The 18,840-nt window shown below is 38.3% G+C and overlaps 2 protein-coding genes across 2 annotated transcripts in view; one reads left to right on the forward strand and one right to left on the reverse strand.

Moving 5' to 3' along the window:
• The window catches only part of LOC121422548 (CWF19-like protein 2), a 46,351-nt gene that overhangs the window by 12,487 nt on the left and 15,024 nt on the right, over positions 1-18,840 (reverse strand). The gene's annotated exons all lie outside the window — the stretch shown is intronic.
• Positions 1,972-17,733, forward strand: LOC121422639 (proteoglycan 4-like). The gene is made up of 2 exons (XM_041617833.1): positions 1,972-2,360; positions 15,082-17,733. Exons 1-2 carry the CDS (start codon positions 2,297-2,299, stop codon positions 17,643-17,645), a joined length of 2,628 nt encoding a protein of 875 aa, XP_041473767.1. The 5' UTR covers positions 1,972-2,296; the 3' UTR covers positions 17,646-17,733.

An 18,840-nucleotide genomic window follows, 5' to 3' on the forward strand; every position in this document is an offset into this window, starting at 1 on the left:
ACTATCCTTGGCAACTGGAGCATAATGTCATATTCAGTAACTTGAAAGCCAGCACAGTCAATATACACTGAAGAAAAGATAAACTATATAAAGCAGATCTTGGATTTTTCTTCTCTCTCTTTAGTTTCAAGAGTAATCATCAAGAGAAATTTTCAATATTACAAAAAAAAATGTCACAATGAAAATGAAATAAACATTTATTGTTTACTTGGAAATATCAGCATTGCCTCGTACATGTATGTTTTATTTGGGGGGGAGCTGTGGGTTTTACATGTATTTGTTCTAGCCTAATACACTCTAATTTATCAAAAAGCATGTCATTATGAGTAGATGTATTTTTGTTTTGAGACCATAGTTAAACACATAATTATATATATATATGCTCTTGTTATAGTCCATTAAAATTCTTAAGAAAATTACCACTTCTCCATAATTGCATTGTAATTCTAGCTTTCTTGTGTGGGGATCGAGGGAGAAGGTATAGATCTTTTAATTTCAAGCTTTATATTTAAAAAACCCCCACAAATTTCATAAAAATATAATTTCACAGGTTACTGAGTGTACACATACATGTATTTATGTGACACAATGAAGCAAAACCCTTTTTTATGTCTATATTCCTGTAATTGTATACAAAACAACACAGCATACATGTACAGCAATTGATCCCTTAGTATGCACAGGGATTCTATCACAGAGATGAATTACTAAGGTTTTCCAGGATATGCTTTCAGGTATTAAACATGCAGTAGTTTTCAAATGCTATATGTATTATGGTAGAAAGGGTGATGCGGTTTGTGCATTTTCTTAATAAACCACTCCAGCACTGAAGCTTACAAAAGAGACGACGACAAAAGGCCCGATCAATAATTCACTCTATAGTCAAAGAGCCACCACAGCCTGGCCGCCCTATTGGCTGCTCAGAATCTGCGCCCAACTTCACCCAAGCTTCCTGCCTATTATTCTCCAAGCAGCACAAACTAATTTGCATATCAATGGAACTATTGATTTAGTAGTGAAAATCTCCCCCCCCCCTCCTCTGACCTTTCATATGATTAAATCCCTTTTCTCTAATCCTGCCCAACCAAGTCAGGAAGTCTTTTGTTAGCTACCAGTGGCCCTCAGCCATTGAGGTCTGATGCTCCTTTCAATTCTCTATTCTCATGAAAATAAAGAAAGGAGAGGAAAAAGAGAATGGGTATTCAGAGATGAAAAATCTGTAGTTAGTCTAACTAATCAGACTATTATTGTGTGGAAAAACCTATGCACACTTCAGACTACATGTACTTTATAATCATATCATAAAATATTCCAAGCGAGACAGAAAAGAATTACATCAACTCAGTTGCAATTGAAACAGGGGCTTATTACAGAAAACAACATGGTTAAATTATACTAATAATAAATAACAATAAGACCATTAACAATAAGATAATATGATGATGAAGATGACGGAGATGATGATAATATGATCATCAAAATGACAATGTAATAATAATGATGACAATATGATAATGGTGAAAATTAATATGTGAAACATTCCATGAGGGTTAAAAGACGTACATATTAAGATAAATCATTTACAGTTCCCATAGTAACAAATATTATAGACCAATCAAAACCTTGAAGGTATTTCAAAGTGTCGATGAATGAAGGTGAATGTGATAGTCCCTGTTTTCTTCTTGATACATAGTGAGAGAGGTACCGGTATTAAAATCTGATTATGGTCAAACTATATAAAGACACTTGTAAAAATAAACTTGGCCGAATAAATACAACCAACAGTTAAAATAAATTTGTTGTTCCTCTTCAATATACATAGTATGAATAAATTAACCCCAGTGCAGGTGATACCTGGGGGTATAATACCTACAATTGTAACCCCCACAATCATGACAATACTACTTTATTTTTCTGGCTCAGCTGTGATAGCAAATCAGAGTCAATAAGGGTCTGAAAATACAGAATAGTCAGCAGAGCAACCTAAGCTCAGCTCTGTGTGGTGTACTAGAACAATACACCAGTGTGTGCGCGAACACAGGTGCTGTACAAATCCATGCTTCAACATGTATGCAGTACGTATACATGATATACATGCACATTTGTGTTGTCTGCTATTTCCATATCCCATGATATATTCTCTTGTTGAACATAGCCTGGGCTGCATTAATTAACTGTCATCTTTATTGTTTCTATACAATGGAGGGCCTGGCAACGTAAACCTTTGCCTTGAGCGTAATTGTCTGCATCTTATCATGTTTATTTTGTTGCTTTGTTTGATGATCTGAACTTGAACATGGATTTGACTTCATCATCACAACTGATCAAGCCATGCAGGGTACAGATTACAGATTTGAGAAGTAAGTTTGGGCTACAGATACATCTATATGAATCATTATTCATTAACGATACAAAGTGAATGCACTGCAACGTACTGCGTGAAGCATAGGGTATACGTATTCTGCAAATGGCAAAGGTGCATGTCGATATATCATGTCTTGTCTTGTCTTGCTGTACTCCGCCAACTTTATTGATAAGTGCAAGTGTGAGATCATCAAGTAAGCAGGTCACTTACTAAGTTGATTATAGATTTGAAAGAGTCTAAGACTAAAGAGTCCAATGAGTTTATCAAAGTTGTGTCCATGTTTGACTCGTTCCAGTCTTTAATAGATCGAAGACACCCGGGGGGGGGGGGGGGGGGGGGGCACTCAGTATATAATGCTAGTGGGTATGTTTTTTTTTTTACACTCGAATTTCCGTTCCAAGGCAATAGCACTTTTGTCTTATTGAGAAAAGAACAAAGAAAGCTGCTCCAAAGCATAGCATTTTCTTCTAATTGAGAAAAAAGAAGAATCCGCTCCAAAGCTTTGCATATTTTCTGTTACGCCGTTCCGGTCGCATTGAACTGCTACAATGAGCCGCAAATTTGGTGAAAAGCGGCCACGCGCAGAGCGCTGTCCGACCATCGCCTCTGCTTAGCCTCTGCACTAGCGCACCCGGCGCCCGTGCCGCCGGGCTAGCTGCATGCAAGTTCCATACTAGGGATGCATACACATGCAGGCGACCCGTTCCAAGGACCCCCATTTTCACAAACATTTGTAGTTCTGAAGCCTGTTCTGAGGACCTCCTTTTTAAAATAAACCCGCTCCAAGGCCCCCGTTTTTTGTCTCGCCAGCGGCACATACATACAACTTTTTTGGGTCGAGTACACCCCCCCCCCCCCCGGAGAAGCTGTATTTATGAGCATCCCTTATGACTAGTAGACGCCGGAGCTTGATAATGTTAAGCTGTTATTTTTTCAGAAATAGAGCCTTTGTACATCACAGTTGAGGCCGAAAGTTTACATACACCCATGGATTCAGTGAAATTTGTTTGCTCATTAAATTTACTATATCTTCAGAAATATACACTGTAAATACTTAGATGACGAATTTGGTATCAAATGAAAGAGCGTATTAAGTTCTTTCTCATGATTGGGATGCCGTTAGGATCACTGGTTCACTGCTACATGTACCACCCTGCCTGTGGGGAATCTACAGACCTTGGTATGCCAATGCTGTATAGAGCACACACTTTAAAAAATCATTAAAATATCATTTTTGTGGCCAAAATTATTAATTTCTATTCAGTTGCAATTCAATTTTCATTAGTAACTTAGAATAATTTTTGTATTGACCAGAGCACTCATACACTTGAATTTTGGGCATATTTTGGTGTACACCCTCTATTGGTGGAAAGTAATATGGCAAGAAAAATTACTATGTTTAATAAAGAAAAAAATAATTCAAAGAATCAAATTTACATGGTCTGGGCTTAAAGTATTTATAGCTTTTAATACATAGAGCAGAATTCACTGAGCAAAATGCCAAAAATTTCATCAAAATCGGATAACAAAGTTATTGAATTTTAAAGTTAAGCAATATTTTGTGAAAACAATCGTCATGAATATTCATTAGGTGGGCTAAGGATGCCACATCCCCAGTTGTTCTTTTGTATTTTATTATATGAAATTAGGTTTATTCAAATTTATTCAAAATTGGATTGACAACTGACTTAGTGCATTAGATATTTATTGAGCACTGCAACTTATACCCCTTTCATAAACCCAATTAAAATGAATTAGGCGGCTAATAGCAGCATAATTTGGTCATAAAATTGGAGGAGGACAAGAGTTATCCGCATTACTCTGATGCTGCTATTATCCGCATAATAGCGGCATCGGGATAAGATTTTGAGTTTATGAACGCATTTCCAAATAATGCGGATAATTGCCATGCCATGGTGCGGTCACAAGGTCACCCTTTTCCAACACAACCGCATCGGAGGGGGCGTGTCCAGTTGTCATGGCGATTATCCGCCTTTTTCAGGACTGGCGCTCGTAAAAATAATGCGGCTTATTTTCGGAGTTTATGAACGCAATTTTTATTGAATTATCCGCATTACTCTTAGGCGGCTAATTGGAGGATAGGTTTATGAAAAGGGTATTATTTCATTATAAGGGAGACATATTATTCACACAAGTATGAAATAATGAAAAAAATATGATATATATAATAACATAAGAAAACCGAAAGTGGGGAAGTGACATCATCAGCCCACCTAATGAATATTCATGATGACTGTTTTCAGTTGCTAAACTTTAAACTTCAATAACTTTATTATTTGTTATCCGATTTCGATGAAATTTCTGCATTTTGCTCAGTGAATTCTATATGTATGAAGATATATTTTCAGCCCCGGACCATCCCTTTAAGAGCAAAGTTATATAATGAAAAGCTGTAATGGTCTATTAAATGGAAACTGACAGTGTAAAAAAATCAACCATTTGTCCAAAAGAAAAAGAGAAAATAAGCCAAACATTGTAAACCTTATTTTGCCACACATGGAGATGTAACTGAGAACAAGGTTATATCATACATGTAACCTTGTTCATTGAATGAGTGCTTAGGATTAAAGTATGTATTAGGTGGAATTTTCTTTGACGAAAAAGAATATCAGTGCCAAATGTATTCTAATTTTTTATATTATATTTTCAAATATCGTTTCATTGAAATATATATGTCAAATCTATGATCTATCATGATAATGATGATATGTCACCACTGAACAAAAAGTTTAATCTGAAATGTTTGTGTTGAGAAGTAACTAGCATAAATATGAAATGTCAAGTTTTTATTTTATATTTAAACTTCTGGCTTGAACTGTATGCACTTTAAAACTGTAATTTTTTTAGGCCCCATACATCATAACATAATGAGCCCATAAAGCTGTTGCTTGTCATGGGGGCCCTCAATTATCCTACTACATAAGTCCCGAGGGGGGGTCGGGTCCCCAGGGGACAACTTCCATTGACGAGTGGATACCATGCGCGACCAAGGGGTCTCGAAAAGCACCCTAAACACGTATTGGCGTCTGAAACCCTAACCTTAACAAATATTGCAAACAAAACGATACTCTTGGCAAGTATTCCCTGAAATGAACCCCGAAACAAGTGCAACAATATTTTATTGTTATGTCGATCACAGGTCCGTCAACATTCGTCGGTTTCACCCTTACAGTTTACACACCAGTTGGTTTAGTATGGCCTCAGCTTCCACACCTCGCGCAAATCGGACTCTTAACACATAGTGTTTGGGCAAAAAGGACATCCTTTATAAAACATTTTAATTTTGTTTTATCTTCCCCGCAAATTTGACCCTAAATACGTAACTTTCCTAGCGAAATAGATACCCTTTTTTCATTATTTTTGTGTTTTTGAAACCCTTATCACGTTAAATACGTAACGTACCCTATCTTGAAAAAGACATCCTTTTTACATGTTTTTTGTTGGTCGCGCATCCACTCATCAATGGAAGTGCCCCCCCCCCCCGGGTCGGGTCACCTACATGTAGTAGTATATCATTATCAATTCAATTCAATTCGGTTTATTATGAAAGACATTGTAAAACAGTCCGAAGACTGACACATACAAAGTTAACAGAAAAAAGGAAAAATACATTGAATTATATACCTACGAATTAACAAAATATAATAAGAACGTAATAGTAAGATTAAATATTGCACTCGAGGTTCAGAAATATAATTAAGGGGATAATGCTATGTAAGGAGAAAATAGAATAATCGGTAAAAACACACAAAAATATTGGGATATGTATTATGTTGATCAATTTCAATGTAAACTGAGGGGGGGGGGGACTTGTCAATTATGAAAAAGGAGGTGAAGGGAAGAAGACAATGTCATACTTTTACACACAAATTACATATAGACATTGAGTTCAATGGCATATAAAAGAGGCACATATCACAGAGCAGCATTCAGTAATGCTGTGACATGAGGGATAGTTGAGTTCTTGTATCTCTGAGTTCTGCATCGCGGTAAGTCCAGAAGATGTGCATTACGCAGGGCCGAACTGTGTCGCGAAACAGATTGACGTGTGGGGGGTAACATGTCTCGATGGCGGTGAGATTTGAGAAGACCAAGTCCAAAACTCAAGATGAGATCCTTTCTGCGTTCACATAATGAAGAGAGGCCAAAAAGAGTGAGTTGTTGAGAGTATGAAAGAGATGACGGATACAAAATCATACGAAGAGCTCGTTTTTGGAGTCTTTCAATTTCGTCACTTTGTGTTTTAGTGATTGCAGATCCCCAAACCGGAACACCAAACTCCAACAGTGGACGAATATACACTTTGTAGATATTTACGAGATCATGCTTATCAACTCCAAATTTCTTTAGAATGCAGAGGATATACAGTCTTCTTGAAGAGCGTGAAATCATGTGTTGGACTTGATCATCCCACTTGAGATCCGAACGAATCATCACACCAAGAAGGGTTAACGAGTTGACACGTTCCAAGTGAACATCCTTGATTGTGATGTCTAGCTGGGGTGGAGGGACCTTCAGGAAGGACACTTGCATGACTTTGCACTTTTCGGGTTTCGGCGTAACGTCATTTGAGATGCACCATTGACTCAGCAAATTAACATGGTCCTGCATGGAGCTTTGCTGGTTCTTTGGTAAAACCTCCACAACGCTTAAGTCGTCTACATACTTCCAACGATACCTTGTACTTATAGCAGCATCATTGACGAGTACAAGGAAGAGGATAGGCCCAAGTTTCGTACCCTGGGGCACTCCGCAAGAGAGACGCAGATGACTAGATGAGTATCCCAGATGTCGAACCATTTGATAACGCTCCGACAAAAAACTACAGACGGTAGGTAAAACAGAAGCATCTACTCCCAGATTGATCAGCTTTTCAATAACCTTGGTGTGATTGACAAGGTCAAAGGCCTTTGTGAAATCAATTGTACAAATGTTGGCGTAACATCCACTGCGTTCCAAACTCCTGTAGATGAGATCCAGCATATCTACAAGTTAATGATTGATTGAGCTTCCTTTCATATTGCCATATTGAGAAGGATCAATGTGAGGCCTGAGATCAGTCATCAACCAGTCTGCCAGAAAGCTCTCAAATAATCTCGACAGGACAGAGGTGATCGAGATTGGACGAAGCTGGTCAAGGCAGGTGACTCGTTGAGTTTTAGGAACAGCGCAAACCGATGCACACTTCCATTTCGCAGGGAAATAACCGACTTTCAGGCATTCATTGAATATCTTGGTCAACGGTCCTGAAATTTCCAATGCGAATTCCTTGAATAGACGAGTAGGAACATCATTGGGATGAGGTGCCTTCGATGAGTTGAGGCGTTTAAGACGCTTATAGACCTCATGTTCCTGGATTACCGGCGGGGATGAAGGGGCTGGGAGATACGCTGGGAGGGCTGACAAGTCTAATGGAGGCAACAAGTTGCAGACTTGGGAAAAATGAACATTAAGATTCTCTGCTATCTGACGAGGGGATTCATCCTCAGGACCCAGGGAAAATGACGGCTTCTTGGTCATTCCAGTAAGAGACCGTATCTGTCTGTGCCACTTCCCTGGTTCTGATTGTTTCAGATGCTGGACCTTGTTACGGAAGTAGGTTGATTTAGCTCTGCTAATTTCACGTTGAACTTTATTCCTTAGTTGATGGTATCGATCAAAGTTTCTACTTCTATGAGCTAGTTCACGCTGGTTAATCAGACTTACGTATGTGCTGCAGTTGAGACCCCCATTTTCAGCCTAAATTTCCATTCCAGAGCATCACCAGTTTAGAAAGCTATAGAAATTCCTATTTTTCCCTGTTCCGGAGACCCTCAAATTTGTGATTTCTAGGGACAGTGCCTACTAATACTCGGGGAAGCACATTTGCAAACTGCATTCAAAGACAGCGAAAGCTCTTCATAGCGATTCGGAGGCTGCTGATTGGTTCATAATGCAGAAACGTCATGACCAATTTTATGTAACGCTCCGAAACATAGATTTATTATGCTTTTCCAAAGCATTGCATTTTTAGTCATTGTTGAGCAGTTTGGAAGACCCCCATTTTGGTGCAGCACAGAGGTATCATTTTATAATTTGAGTACACCCCCCCCCTAAGTCTGAACAAGGAGTTGAACCATACATTTCACATTTCAACAAGAATTGGCCGGATGGCCTTGTTTCTCCAAATAAATATCTCACATTTAATTTTTTTTATCTAGATCTAACAGTAATTATTATATCCATCTAAAAATTAATTCTGGAGAAAGTTGTTCTGGTATAAAACCTTGCTGATTTTTGTCTCACCTGCATAGCAGAGTGAGACTATAGGCGCCGCTTTTCCGACGGCGGCGGCGTCAACATCAAATCTTAACCTGAGGTTAAGTTTTTGAAATGACATCATAACTTAGAAAGTATATGGACCTAGTTCATGAAACTTGGCCATAAGGTTAATCAAGTATTACTGAACATCCTATTAGAGTTTCATGTCACATGACCAAGGTCAAAGGTCATTTAGGGTCAATGAACTTGGACCATGTTGGAGGAATCAACATCAAAATCTTAACCTGAGGTTAAGTTTTTGAAATGACATCATAACTTTGAAAGTATACGGACCTAGTTCATAAAACTTGGACATAAGGTTAATAAATTATCACTGAACATCCTGCGTGAGTTTTATGTCACATGACCAAGGTCAAAGGTCATTTAGGGTCAATGAACTTTGGCCGAATTGGGGGTATCTGTTGAATTCCCATCATAACTTTGACAGTTTATGGATCTGATTCATGAAACATGGACATAATAGTAATCAAGCATCACTGAACATTTTGTGCAAGTTTCAGCTCTCATGATTAAGGTCAAAGGTCATTTAGGGTCAATGAACTTTGGCCGAATTGGGGGTATCTGTTGAATTACCATCATAACTTTGAAAGTTTATTGGTCTAGTTTGTTAAACTTGGACATTAGAGTAATCAAGTATCACTGAACATCCTGTGCGCATTTCAGGTCACATGACCAAGGTCAAAGGTCCATGAACTTTGGCCGAATTGGGTGTATCTGTTGAATTACCGTCATAACTTTGAAAGTTTATGGATCTGATTCATGAATCTTGGACATAAGAGCATTAGTAATCAAGTATCACTGAACATCCTGTGCGAGTTTCAAGTCACATGATCAAGGTCAAAGGTCATGGAAGGTCAACGAACTTTGGCCATGTTGGGTTATTTTGTTGAATAACCATCATATCTCTGTAAGTTTATTGGTCTAGTTCATAAAAAGTGGACATAAGAGTAACCATACGTATCACTGAACATCTTGTGCGAGTTAGAGTAGTTTTCAAAGTCAGCACTACTGCTATATTGAACCGCGTGATGCAGGTGAGACGGCCAGAGGCATTCCACTTGTTCCTTTTAAATATAAGGTGACCAAGTGTGACAAATAGAAAAAAAATGTACTTGAGCCCTTATCAAGGAAACTCGATAATTTAATTTTGTTTTAACGCATTACACATTTATAAAAAATTATAGGCCTGTAGTCAAAACAAACACAAATGGAATAAATAAGATCAATTCAGTGTTTGATTAAGATCAATTTATGAAGATATTAGCAATACAAAACTTTGTTATTCCATGCAAAAAAAGAACAAATTACCATCCATGAGGAAGAGTCTATTGTTGAGGCTACATACTGTAGCACACAGTTGCTCACTTCTTTACCACAAAACAGGGCATTTTTTACTCTATGTCATTACATATATATGGTAGTACGGTACAACAAGTTTTCTTTACAACCAGAGAACAATAGATTTGGTCCACTCAATCTATTGTTCTCTGGATGAAACGGGGGAATAGTGACTAGTGAGTCAAAGAATTATGACTGGTAGTGTATATTAGATATCGACTATGATTCAGCACTTCAGCACAGATATTTTGGACATTGAAAAAAACTGCCACTAGTCATTCGTCGACCATAAGAAAACAAGACAAGGACTTAACTGAACATGTAGGCAGTGGGAGCATGGTAGCACAAGCCCAACAGCCCTTGTTTGTAGCCCCCCCCTTCATACATGGTTTGCTATAGATTTAAGATTGATTGTATATTCTTTATTTGATGAGTTCCTGGTCTTACTACCATTTGGTCTTTCATTTTTTCAATACCTACTGGGCTAATTTTTCTATGACTAGGCTACCCTCTGACCACTGCATCGGGGGGGGGGGGGGGGAGAAAACAAATGTTCATAAATACAGGATTAGGGTAAAACGTAAGGTCTCTCTCCCCTACCCCATTGTGCTGCAGCCCCCCCCCCCCACCCAGCTGGGCTATAGATTAGCCTGATTATCCACATGATCCAGGTTTTGTCCATATACATGTACATCGTCAGTGGTCATCCGAACCGTCGTATCACACATACAATGGTGCAAACCCATTTCAGAGAAAATCGACTTGAAAGTTTACTTTAATTTTCACACTTAGTTCCCTAGCCTTACAACATATTCATTGCTTGAAAATACATGGTTGGAAAGACCAAGAAAATTGCTTGACATCAATCTTTATTTTTACACAATAGTAAGGATCCGAGAAAATATGGCATGCTTGAAATTTCCGTTTGAGCGACTTAGATTTTCCCTGCACAGAAAAGGCATAGGGAAAAAGCGATACATTTTGACTGACTGCGATTTCAATGCGCGCGATCAGTCAAAACGTCTCATTGCTCTGTTAAAGTACACATTTCCAATGGGATTTTGCGCATTTTATCAACAATTTGTATGGCATCGCCGTGAAAATCCTCTATCTCAGAAAATAAAATAAATTGCTGCTTATAAGTTAAGTTATGAATAGAGTAGGACTTGTACTTTCATTTACTGAAAAAACCTAAAAAATCAATGTTTTAACCAAAACTGACTGATACCACAATTCGGATGACCGCCGAAAATATCTCTCCAAGTGCAACACCCTTGCATATGAATGAATCAGCCTACAGTCTTAGGTCCGATTTATGTCTCTGTAAACAACTCATTCATGAAGTATTCTTTGAGACAGACACGCATGTGGTACTTTTTACTTATCAAAAAATTTCATCCATTGCCCACACCATGCCCCAACCATGAAGCTATTATAGCTCCATGCCCCAACCCCCACCTGTGGCACTACCCACGATGTTAATCATATTTTGCAAAAATATTTTCCATTTAAAGTACCTCTCAAAATTACAATTTTTTATCATTTGAACCTATAACTGTGTCTATTCTGGGAGACTAGCGATATCTATAATTAGGTGTTGCCTGCGTTGGAATGTTGTTTTGATTGTGACTGTGGGTGAGGGGAGGGGCCAAAAGAGATTGCATTGTTTTGAAACATGAAAAAAATCATACACACATACCCAGAGATGGGGAGGAGTCAATTTGTTTCTGAAGTCACTCACAACCTTACGTGGCTTCTTTTTTGTCTCTCAAAAGTTTCATTGGCCATCGAATGTCCAATCACATATCGGCTCAAGTCAGGGACATGGTATTGTGTGTGTGTGTACTTTCTGTTTAAGCACACCATGGACCTATCACATGAGCACACAGACATGCAACCAAAGTTAAATACACCTACATGTAGCATACCGAGGGCATGCAAGGCCAGTGGGATTAAAATTTTCGGACCTCTTTTAGGTTGGTGTTTAACTCTTAACATGCCACGCACACTACTAAGCCAATGCCACAGTGCTAATCCGATGCTAATCCCCTGTGCCAGCCACAAAACCCCCCTGTGCCACATTGATTTTGGGATCGCGAGTCGTATTCACTCCTTCCAATAGTCATGATTACAATTGCTTGTAACTCTCTAACGATTAGTTTATCCACAAAATATTGTGTAGTAAAGTTGTAGGAAATTTCATACCGCTTATAATGATGTCCTCATTATGTGGATTGGTTATTATCTTTACCGCTAAAATATGAGTTGTATCAAGTAGTTCCATTTTGTGGAGTGTTTTGTATGGATCAAAAACCTAGGTCTCTTCTCTCTCAGAGGCGGAGCCATATCTTGTAAAAAATGTAGAAATACTCGAAAAAGTCGAAAGTAAACCGCATGAGTAAGTTTATCTGTCAGAAAGCAGAGTTCACACTGCACACAATAGTGCTAATTACGGCGTGCATGCGATGCGCAATACAATGCAAAACGGCGTAACAATGATTGTTATTCCGAATGTGCGCAGTCATGCACGAAGCAGGCGAGGGTAGGAAACAATGCAAGCACAAAGCAATCAATAGTAGGCGTGCGAGCACGAGTGTGGCATGTTATAGTAGGATACGTAGCATGCACGAAGCACTCAATGAGTTAACAGTGAAAGTGATACAACCATTGATCATTAAACCTGTATTAAGTAGTTAAAAGCAATTGTCATTTTTATCTCGTCATTTTGTTACTATTGAGTATTCGAGTTATCCCAAGTGTCTAATCGAGGTCTGCCGAACATTCGAACAATGTAAATTTTGCTAATCGATTAGCGATTGGCGGCAAGCCATTTGATCAATCGATGTTTACTCCCAGGCCTAATGAGACAAAGTGATTACAGCTGTAGATGATTTTGGAGTTAGACCAGCTGGGTTTAGACAAAATGGCATCAAACGAAATCATGATTAGACCAACTGGTATTATCCAAACTGACCAGGGCCCCATCTTACAAAGAGTTACGATTGATCCAATCAATCGTAACTCTTTGGAAATCCATCAGTGTCATAATTTTTCCACAGGAAATTTGCAAAATGTCCATTGTAAACAAAGGGAAAACACCAAATTGTCAGGAAAACAATCAATTAATGAATGTACATTATATCTTGAAAATATTTTGAACAAACATGCATTTATAAGATGCTGACGTTGCTAGGGCCTGTTGCAGAAAGAGTTGCAATTAAATGCAAGCAAATAAATCAATCGCAAGTCAGAAATGCACGCTGTTGATTATTGATTAGTTGAAAATCAAGTTGTTGAGTTGCGCATGTTTTTTAGAGTTACTGTTGATTGCAACTCTGTCTGCAACGGGCCCTGGCTTTCCATAGTTGGGATTGATCATATCAATCGTAACTCTTTGTAAGACGGGGCCCAGGTATTAGACAAATTGGCTTTAATAATAATAGCCAATTTTTATAAAGCACTCTTCCCAGAACTGCTCAAAGTGCTTTAAAGCATACTATTACCCTGGTCATTGGATTCATTTCAATCCTGCATGAACAGTGCACAATTTCCACTCCCTAGGGACCATTCTTTGCTTTCATCACAGCCTCATTATGGCACTGGCAAATTCAAACATACAATATCTTCTCATCCTACTGGGTACCCATTTAGCACTTTGGTCGAGAGCGGCAAAGTGTGGATTATTGCCTTGCCAAAGGACACTAGACGGCGATGGGATTCGAACACACGACTATCTGTTTACAAGGCGAGAGTCGGATTGTCAGAAACACTACACCACGGCTGTAGACCAAGCGTATAAACAGATTCAGACAATAGCCTCTTTGAAATGGCTATTTGAATATACAACTTGGTGAAACTATTTAGAATGCCATATTCTATTTTATTATTTTTAGTATTGCACTATATGATTGAAGAATTGTCTATCGTATTCGTATGAATGAGTAAAAAGAAAAGTTTTGGTTACATTTTCAGGCTCCTATAACGGGGATATAGTTGATCATGTGACATCATACATCTCTGTCGCATTGCTAATGGGAGGATCTCCATCTAGCATTACTGATCTCAACATTCAAGGCTCATAACTTTTGTATTGTTTACCCAATTCAACACAAACTTTTGTTTTTCTTTTTCTGTCATTCTTTTTCACCCAAACCAAACCCTTTCCATCAGTTTCATTCTCCAATAAAGGTCAAGTACAGAAAAATAAAATAGATATGATGAGGAAATTTTCATCAAAATAAGATGTAAAATACATGTTATTACTTATGACATATTGGAGTTTCACTAATTTTCATAATACATTAATATGCACAACACCATAATTCAACATCATACAATCTCTTTCTTTCGTTGTATGAATTACATGTATACAAATTTCCATTATTCAAGATGAGATAATTGATAAGAAACTCTTCATTGAATCTTAATAGTTTACAACAATACCACATTTCAGGGAGTAAAGAAATAATGTTTCATATTTTTTCCATGAAACAATATAAATACTTTGTATTTTACATGGTACAAAGGAAGTAGTAATTGTAATGTTACTGGTAACCTCATTCACATAACAACCAGAATGTGCATATAACTGATTAGTAAAATTCAGCAAAATTTCATAATTTGATCGATTTAATTCACTTATTTTCCAATAAAAGAAAGTGATGCTCACTAAAAAATACAAATAAAAGTACAAGGTATAACAGGAAAACAATAATTTTGATGACAAACAATATATCCAATCATAATAACATCAGCTAATCAAATGTTTATTGAAGTCATTTATGACATTGATTCATAGAAATACATGTCATAAATTTCTTATTTCACATCCAGTTTTGATGAAATTTTCAACACTTTTTCTTTTGCTGTACTGGTAGTCTTTTTCTTCGAAACAATTTTTTTGGGTGTACTTCCTCTTTAAGGTACATTGAAATAATTCTTGCTGCTCACAAATGGCAAATGATAGCATGTCATCGTAAATATACCATTATTATTAAATATTTTCCATTCTTTCTCTTCCATTTAATTTTCGACAGAAATGAAGAATCAAGAAGATCATTTGCGTGGGGCCCTCGAGGAATCCATTCCAAGCAGCTCCAGGGAGACTCCGCCTCAAGGAGCATGTACAGTGCTGATTGTTCCTAATCAGGAACCTTCCAACACCACAGACACCAAGGATGGAGAACCATCAGAAGGTACCATGCTAGTCGTCAATGAGGATGGCTGGATCGAGAGGGAGCCCTCTTCTCCGGAAGGAAAAGCGCAGCCTCCCGAAAGTGGAAAATCTGGAACAGACAATCAGCAGTCAAGCGATGAGATGAGTGGTGCGGAATCAGATTTTGATATCGATGAGAACGATGCAGATGACGATGACTGGGTTCCAGATCCCGGTAGCGATTCTGATTTTGAGGGAGTTGACGATGAGGACAATGGAGGCGAGGGTAGGGAAGCAGGAAACATAGAGCCTATTGAAGTAAATCCTGATGAACCATTAACGAATGAAATCTTAAAAAAGATCATGGAGGTAGTTTATGGTGTTCCAAAACCAAACCTTGATACACTGGTTTTGTTGAAAGAACAGATGGATGAGAGGCCAAAACTGAAGTTGAAGTTATTGAAAGACCTGCAGCGAGGGCATTCCATATTCAAAAAGAGACACAGAAGTGATCAACAAAGGATACATGTGGTGAAAAAACAGTATATTCAAACACCAAGCCCAGTCCCCGAGAGCGTTGAGAGTACTGTGCCCCAATGGACCCCACATCAACCACTTACACTGGCAAGAGCTACAGCTCATCTTGCAGCTCAGCAGGGTAAAGGTGAAAATAATACTTTACCTTATCCTGCTTCGGCTCCTGCTATTTATCGTGTACCCAATCCTGCTATGGTTCCTGTAAGTAATATTTTACCGAATCCTCCTCGGGCTCCTGTTAATATTTTACCTCGTACTGCTCCAGCTCCTGTTCCTGTACATGTTCCTGGTCCTGGTCTTGTCCCTGCTCATGCTATTCCTTTTTCTCAGATACAGCTGCCTCGCATACAACCTGGACTACCACAAATGCTAAAAATGCCACAAATTCTACAAATGCCACAAACTGTGTATCGTCCTATAGCCCCAAAGCCACCTCTGTTAGCTCCGCGTACCCCACAACAAAATACAGTCATGAAAAAGGCTCCAGATTTACCTGCACAACCTAAAGTGACTGCACCTTCAAGTTCTCTTCCTTCAAGAACCACTGCAGTACCAGTATTACCTACCTTACCTTCTGCAGCTGTCACTTCCACCTCCTCTTCCTCTCCTATCAATCCAGAAAGCAATGTACCGAAAAACACTGAAAAGACACAGGAAACCATATGTTTCAAGGATGAATCCAGTCCCAAAACTCGTGCAGTTTATATGCCAGAGAAACGAATTGTGAATATCCCAGAGTTACATCCTAGTCCTACTGGCTCACTAGATGTCCTGGTTCCTGTCGATGCAACTGGACAAATGAAAGAACCTTTCATGGGAATCCCTCTGGACTCCTGTAAAATTCTCTTCAATTCAGATTCTGAGGACGAAGGGACCGATACGAATGAAGCAACTGGTAAAGATACTCCCAGTAGAAGATCAAAGGACCCTTCCCTCCCAGGACAATCCAGTTCTCCAAATCCACAGTTAAGAGTTTCAGCTGCCCCTGGGATACCCCCAAATCCCTCACGCATCATACCCCCGGGGATGGTTCCTGTGGGATTGGCACCGGCAAGCGCAAGGCCATCCGGAGTCTTTCCATCTGACATGTTTCCTCCAGGTTCTATTCCTCCTGGTATGGTTCCAATTGCACTACCACCAAATGCTCTGCACTATCCAGTCCCTGGGCCTCATATCAAATGTACATGTCCACCCGGTACCAGGCCACCCGGACCCCCTGTACACTCTCTCTTACATCTCCAACCAGAAGACATGAAAAAAATTAATACAGTGGGTGTTAATTCTCCCACAATGAATCACCAAAGTGGGACATCTGATACAAGGAATGAATCGCCTTCACTGTCTCCTGCCAACGACGGGAGAGCAGAATCACCCGGTATCAAAATAGCAAGCGTTCGTTCCTGCAAAAGTGAGGAGGACCCTAGCGACAATGCATCACCATCATTGAAAGAGTCTGTAGATCCTGGGGTCACACCATCAAAGGCGACAAAAGAAGGGCTTGGAAACCACCCTGGATCTCTCCTGACAGTAATCCTGCCAAAGTCTGCCAAAGAGCACTACAAGAACAAACTCAATTCTAAACCATTGTTTCAACCTTCAAGAGCTGATCTGAAAGAAGTACACCATCCTGCAACCAAAGTTGATCTGGGCTTGGTGTGGAATGAGATAAGCCTCTTGAGATCAGAGATTCACCTCATAAAGACCAAAGTTGCTTCAGATATCCACAACATTAGAACTGATATGGAGGATTTTGTGAAGATTGTGGGAGCAAGATTAGGAATCACACCTGTGCCTCAACAAAACAAAACTGTTCCAGGGAACGAAAGAGAAATTGATGGCAAAAGAAAGAGAGAGGACTATCAGAGTTCACGCAAACAAGCAAAAGTCTCCCCTGAAAATCTACACTGAATATGGCAATCTTTAAAGTTTTGAAAAAAACTGTGATAGAAATGTAAAGGGGAATTTCACCCTTAAAAAAACAGTTTATTGTAAAAATAGCAGGAAAAAATAATGAAAATATAGGCGAAGGTTGAGGAAAATCCATTAAAGATTAAAAAATTATTAGACTTATTGTGACATCATATGCATTTATCGTGAATCTAAAAAAATATCAATGAAATATAATGTTCTCAAAATTGATTTTTTTTTAACCTTCTGTACAGTAAAAAATCATTTCACATCTCCTGAAAGAAGAAAATTTCTAGTTGTCACTAATCAATATAAAATTGCAATTTATGCTTTTGATATTACATAACATATATGGGGCAGCTGCTTGTTCATGACGTCACAAATCAAAAACCTAAAATTCAAAGAACTTTCTTAATCTTTAATGGATTTTCCTCAAATATTCACCAAAGTGTTTTTTACTATTTATTCTGGTAATTATACAACAAACTTTCCTTTAGGGTGAACTTCCCCTTTAATCTTATTAAAAATGATTTCCATTATTTTTTTTCATCGTTTAACTCAAAAATTGTTAAGTCAGCATGCAAACAGGAGAGTCAATAATAAGCTTACTTTTTTATACTCTTTCTGTTTCAAGAGTGTTGAAACATGACTTGACTTTTTATGGATGTAAAAGATCACATTTCATGCATTTTCCATTAATTTTCTGTAAAAAAATAGCGAAGTCAGATTCATTGGGACTCCGGAAATAAGCAATGTGACTCATAATAATAATACATGTTTTGCATAGTCTGGGTCCCGAATCATAAAGACTTGTTATAATAACAAATGCAAACAAAAATACTATCAGCCAATCAGATTGAAGGATTTCAGTAGCTTTTTACTATTACATGTATTGTAAATTTGTTATTATAACAAGTTAAATTGCTAGGCGAATATTTGACTTGTGTGAGGTCGACTACATGCAATTTTTACCTGAAACTTGAGCTTATGACGTTACCAACTCATTCATCTGCATACATTCAACCAAATACCGGGTATCTGCAAACCTTTATCACTGTGACCCCAGCGCAAATACTTCAAACCTCTGTAAATTTCAAAATTTTCATCTTTTTCAAATATTTTTGTTGTTTCACATTTCACCATGTATTAAAAGCAGGGGTGATTGCTTTATGAATGGGTAACTTTGTGTTCAATT

This window comes from Lytechinus variegatus, chromosome 1 (assembly GCF_018143015.1).
Source record: "Lytechinus variegatus isolate NC3 chromosome 1, Lvar_3.0, whole genome shotgun sequence".
In the NCBI taxonomy this organism is placed as follows: Eukaryota; Metazoa; Echinodermata; class Echinoidea; order Temnopleuroida; family Toxopneustidae; genus Lytechinus; species Lytechinus variegatus.

Bases quoted from the DNA above. Each gene is read 5' to 3' on its own strand.
- LOC121422639 (XM_041617833.1), top strand. From the start codon at position 2,297: ATGGATTTGACTTCATCATCACAACTGATCAAGCCATGCAGGGTACAG. The intron at 2,361-15,081 runs GTAAGTTTGGGC...AATTTTCGACAG, and splicing joins ACAGATTACAGATTTGAGAA to AAATGAAGAATCAAGAAGAT.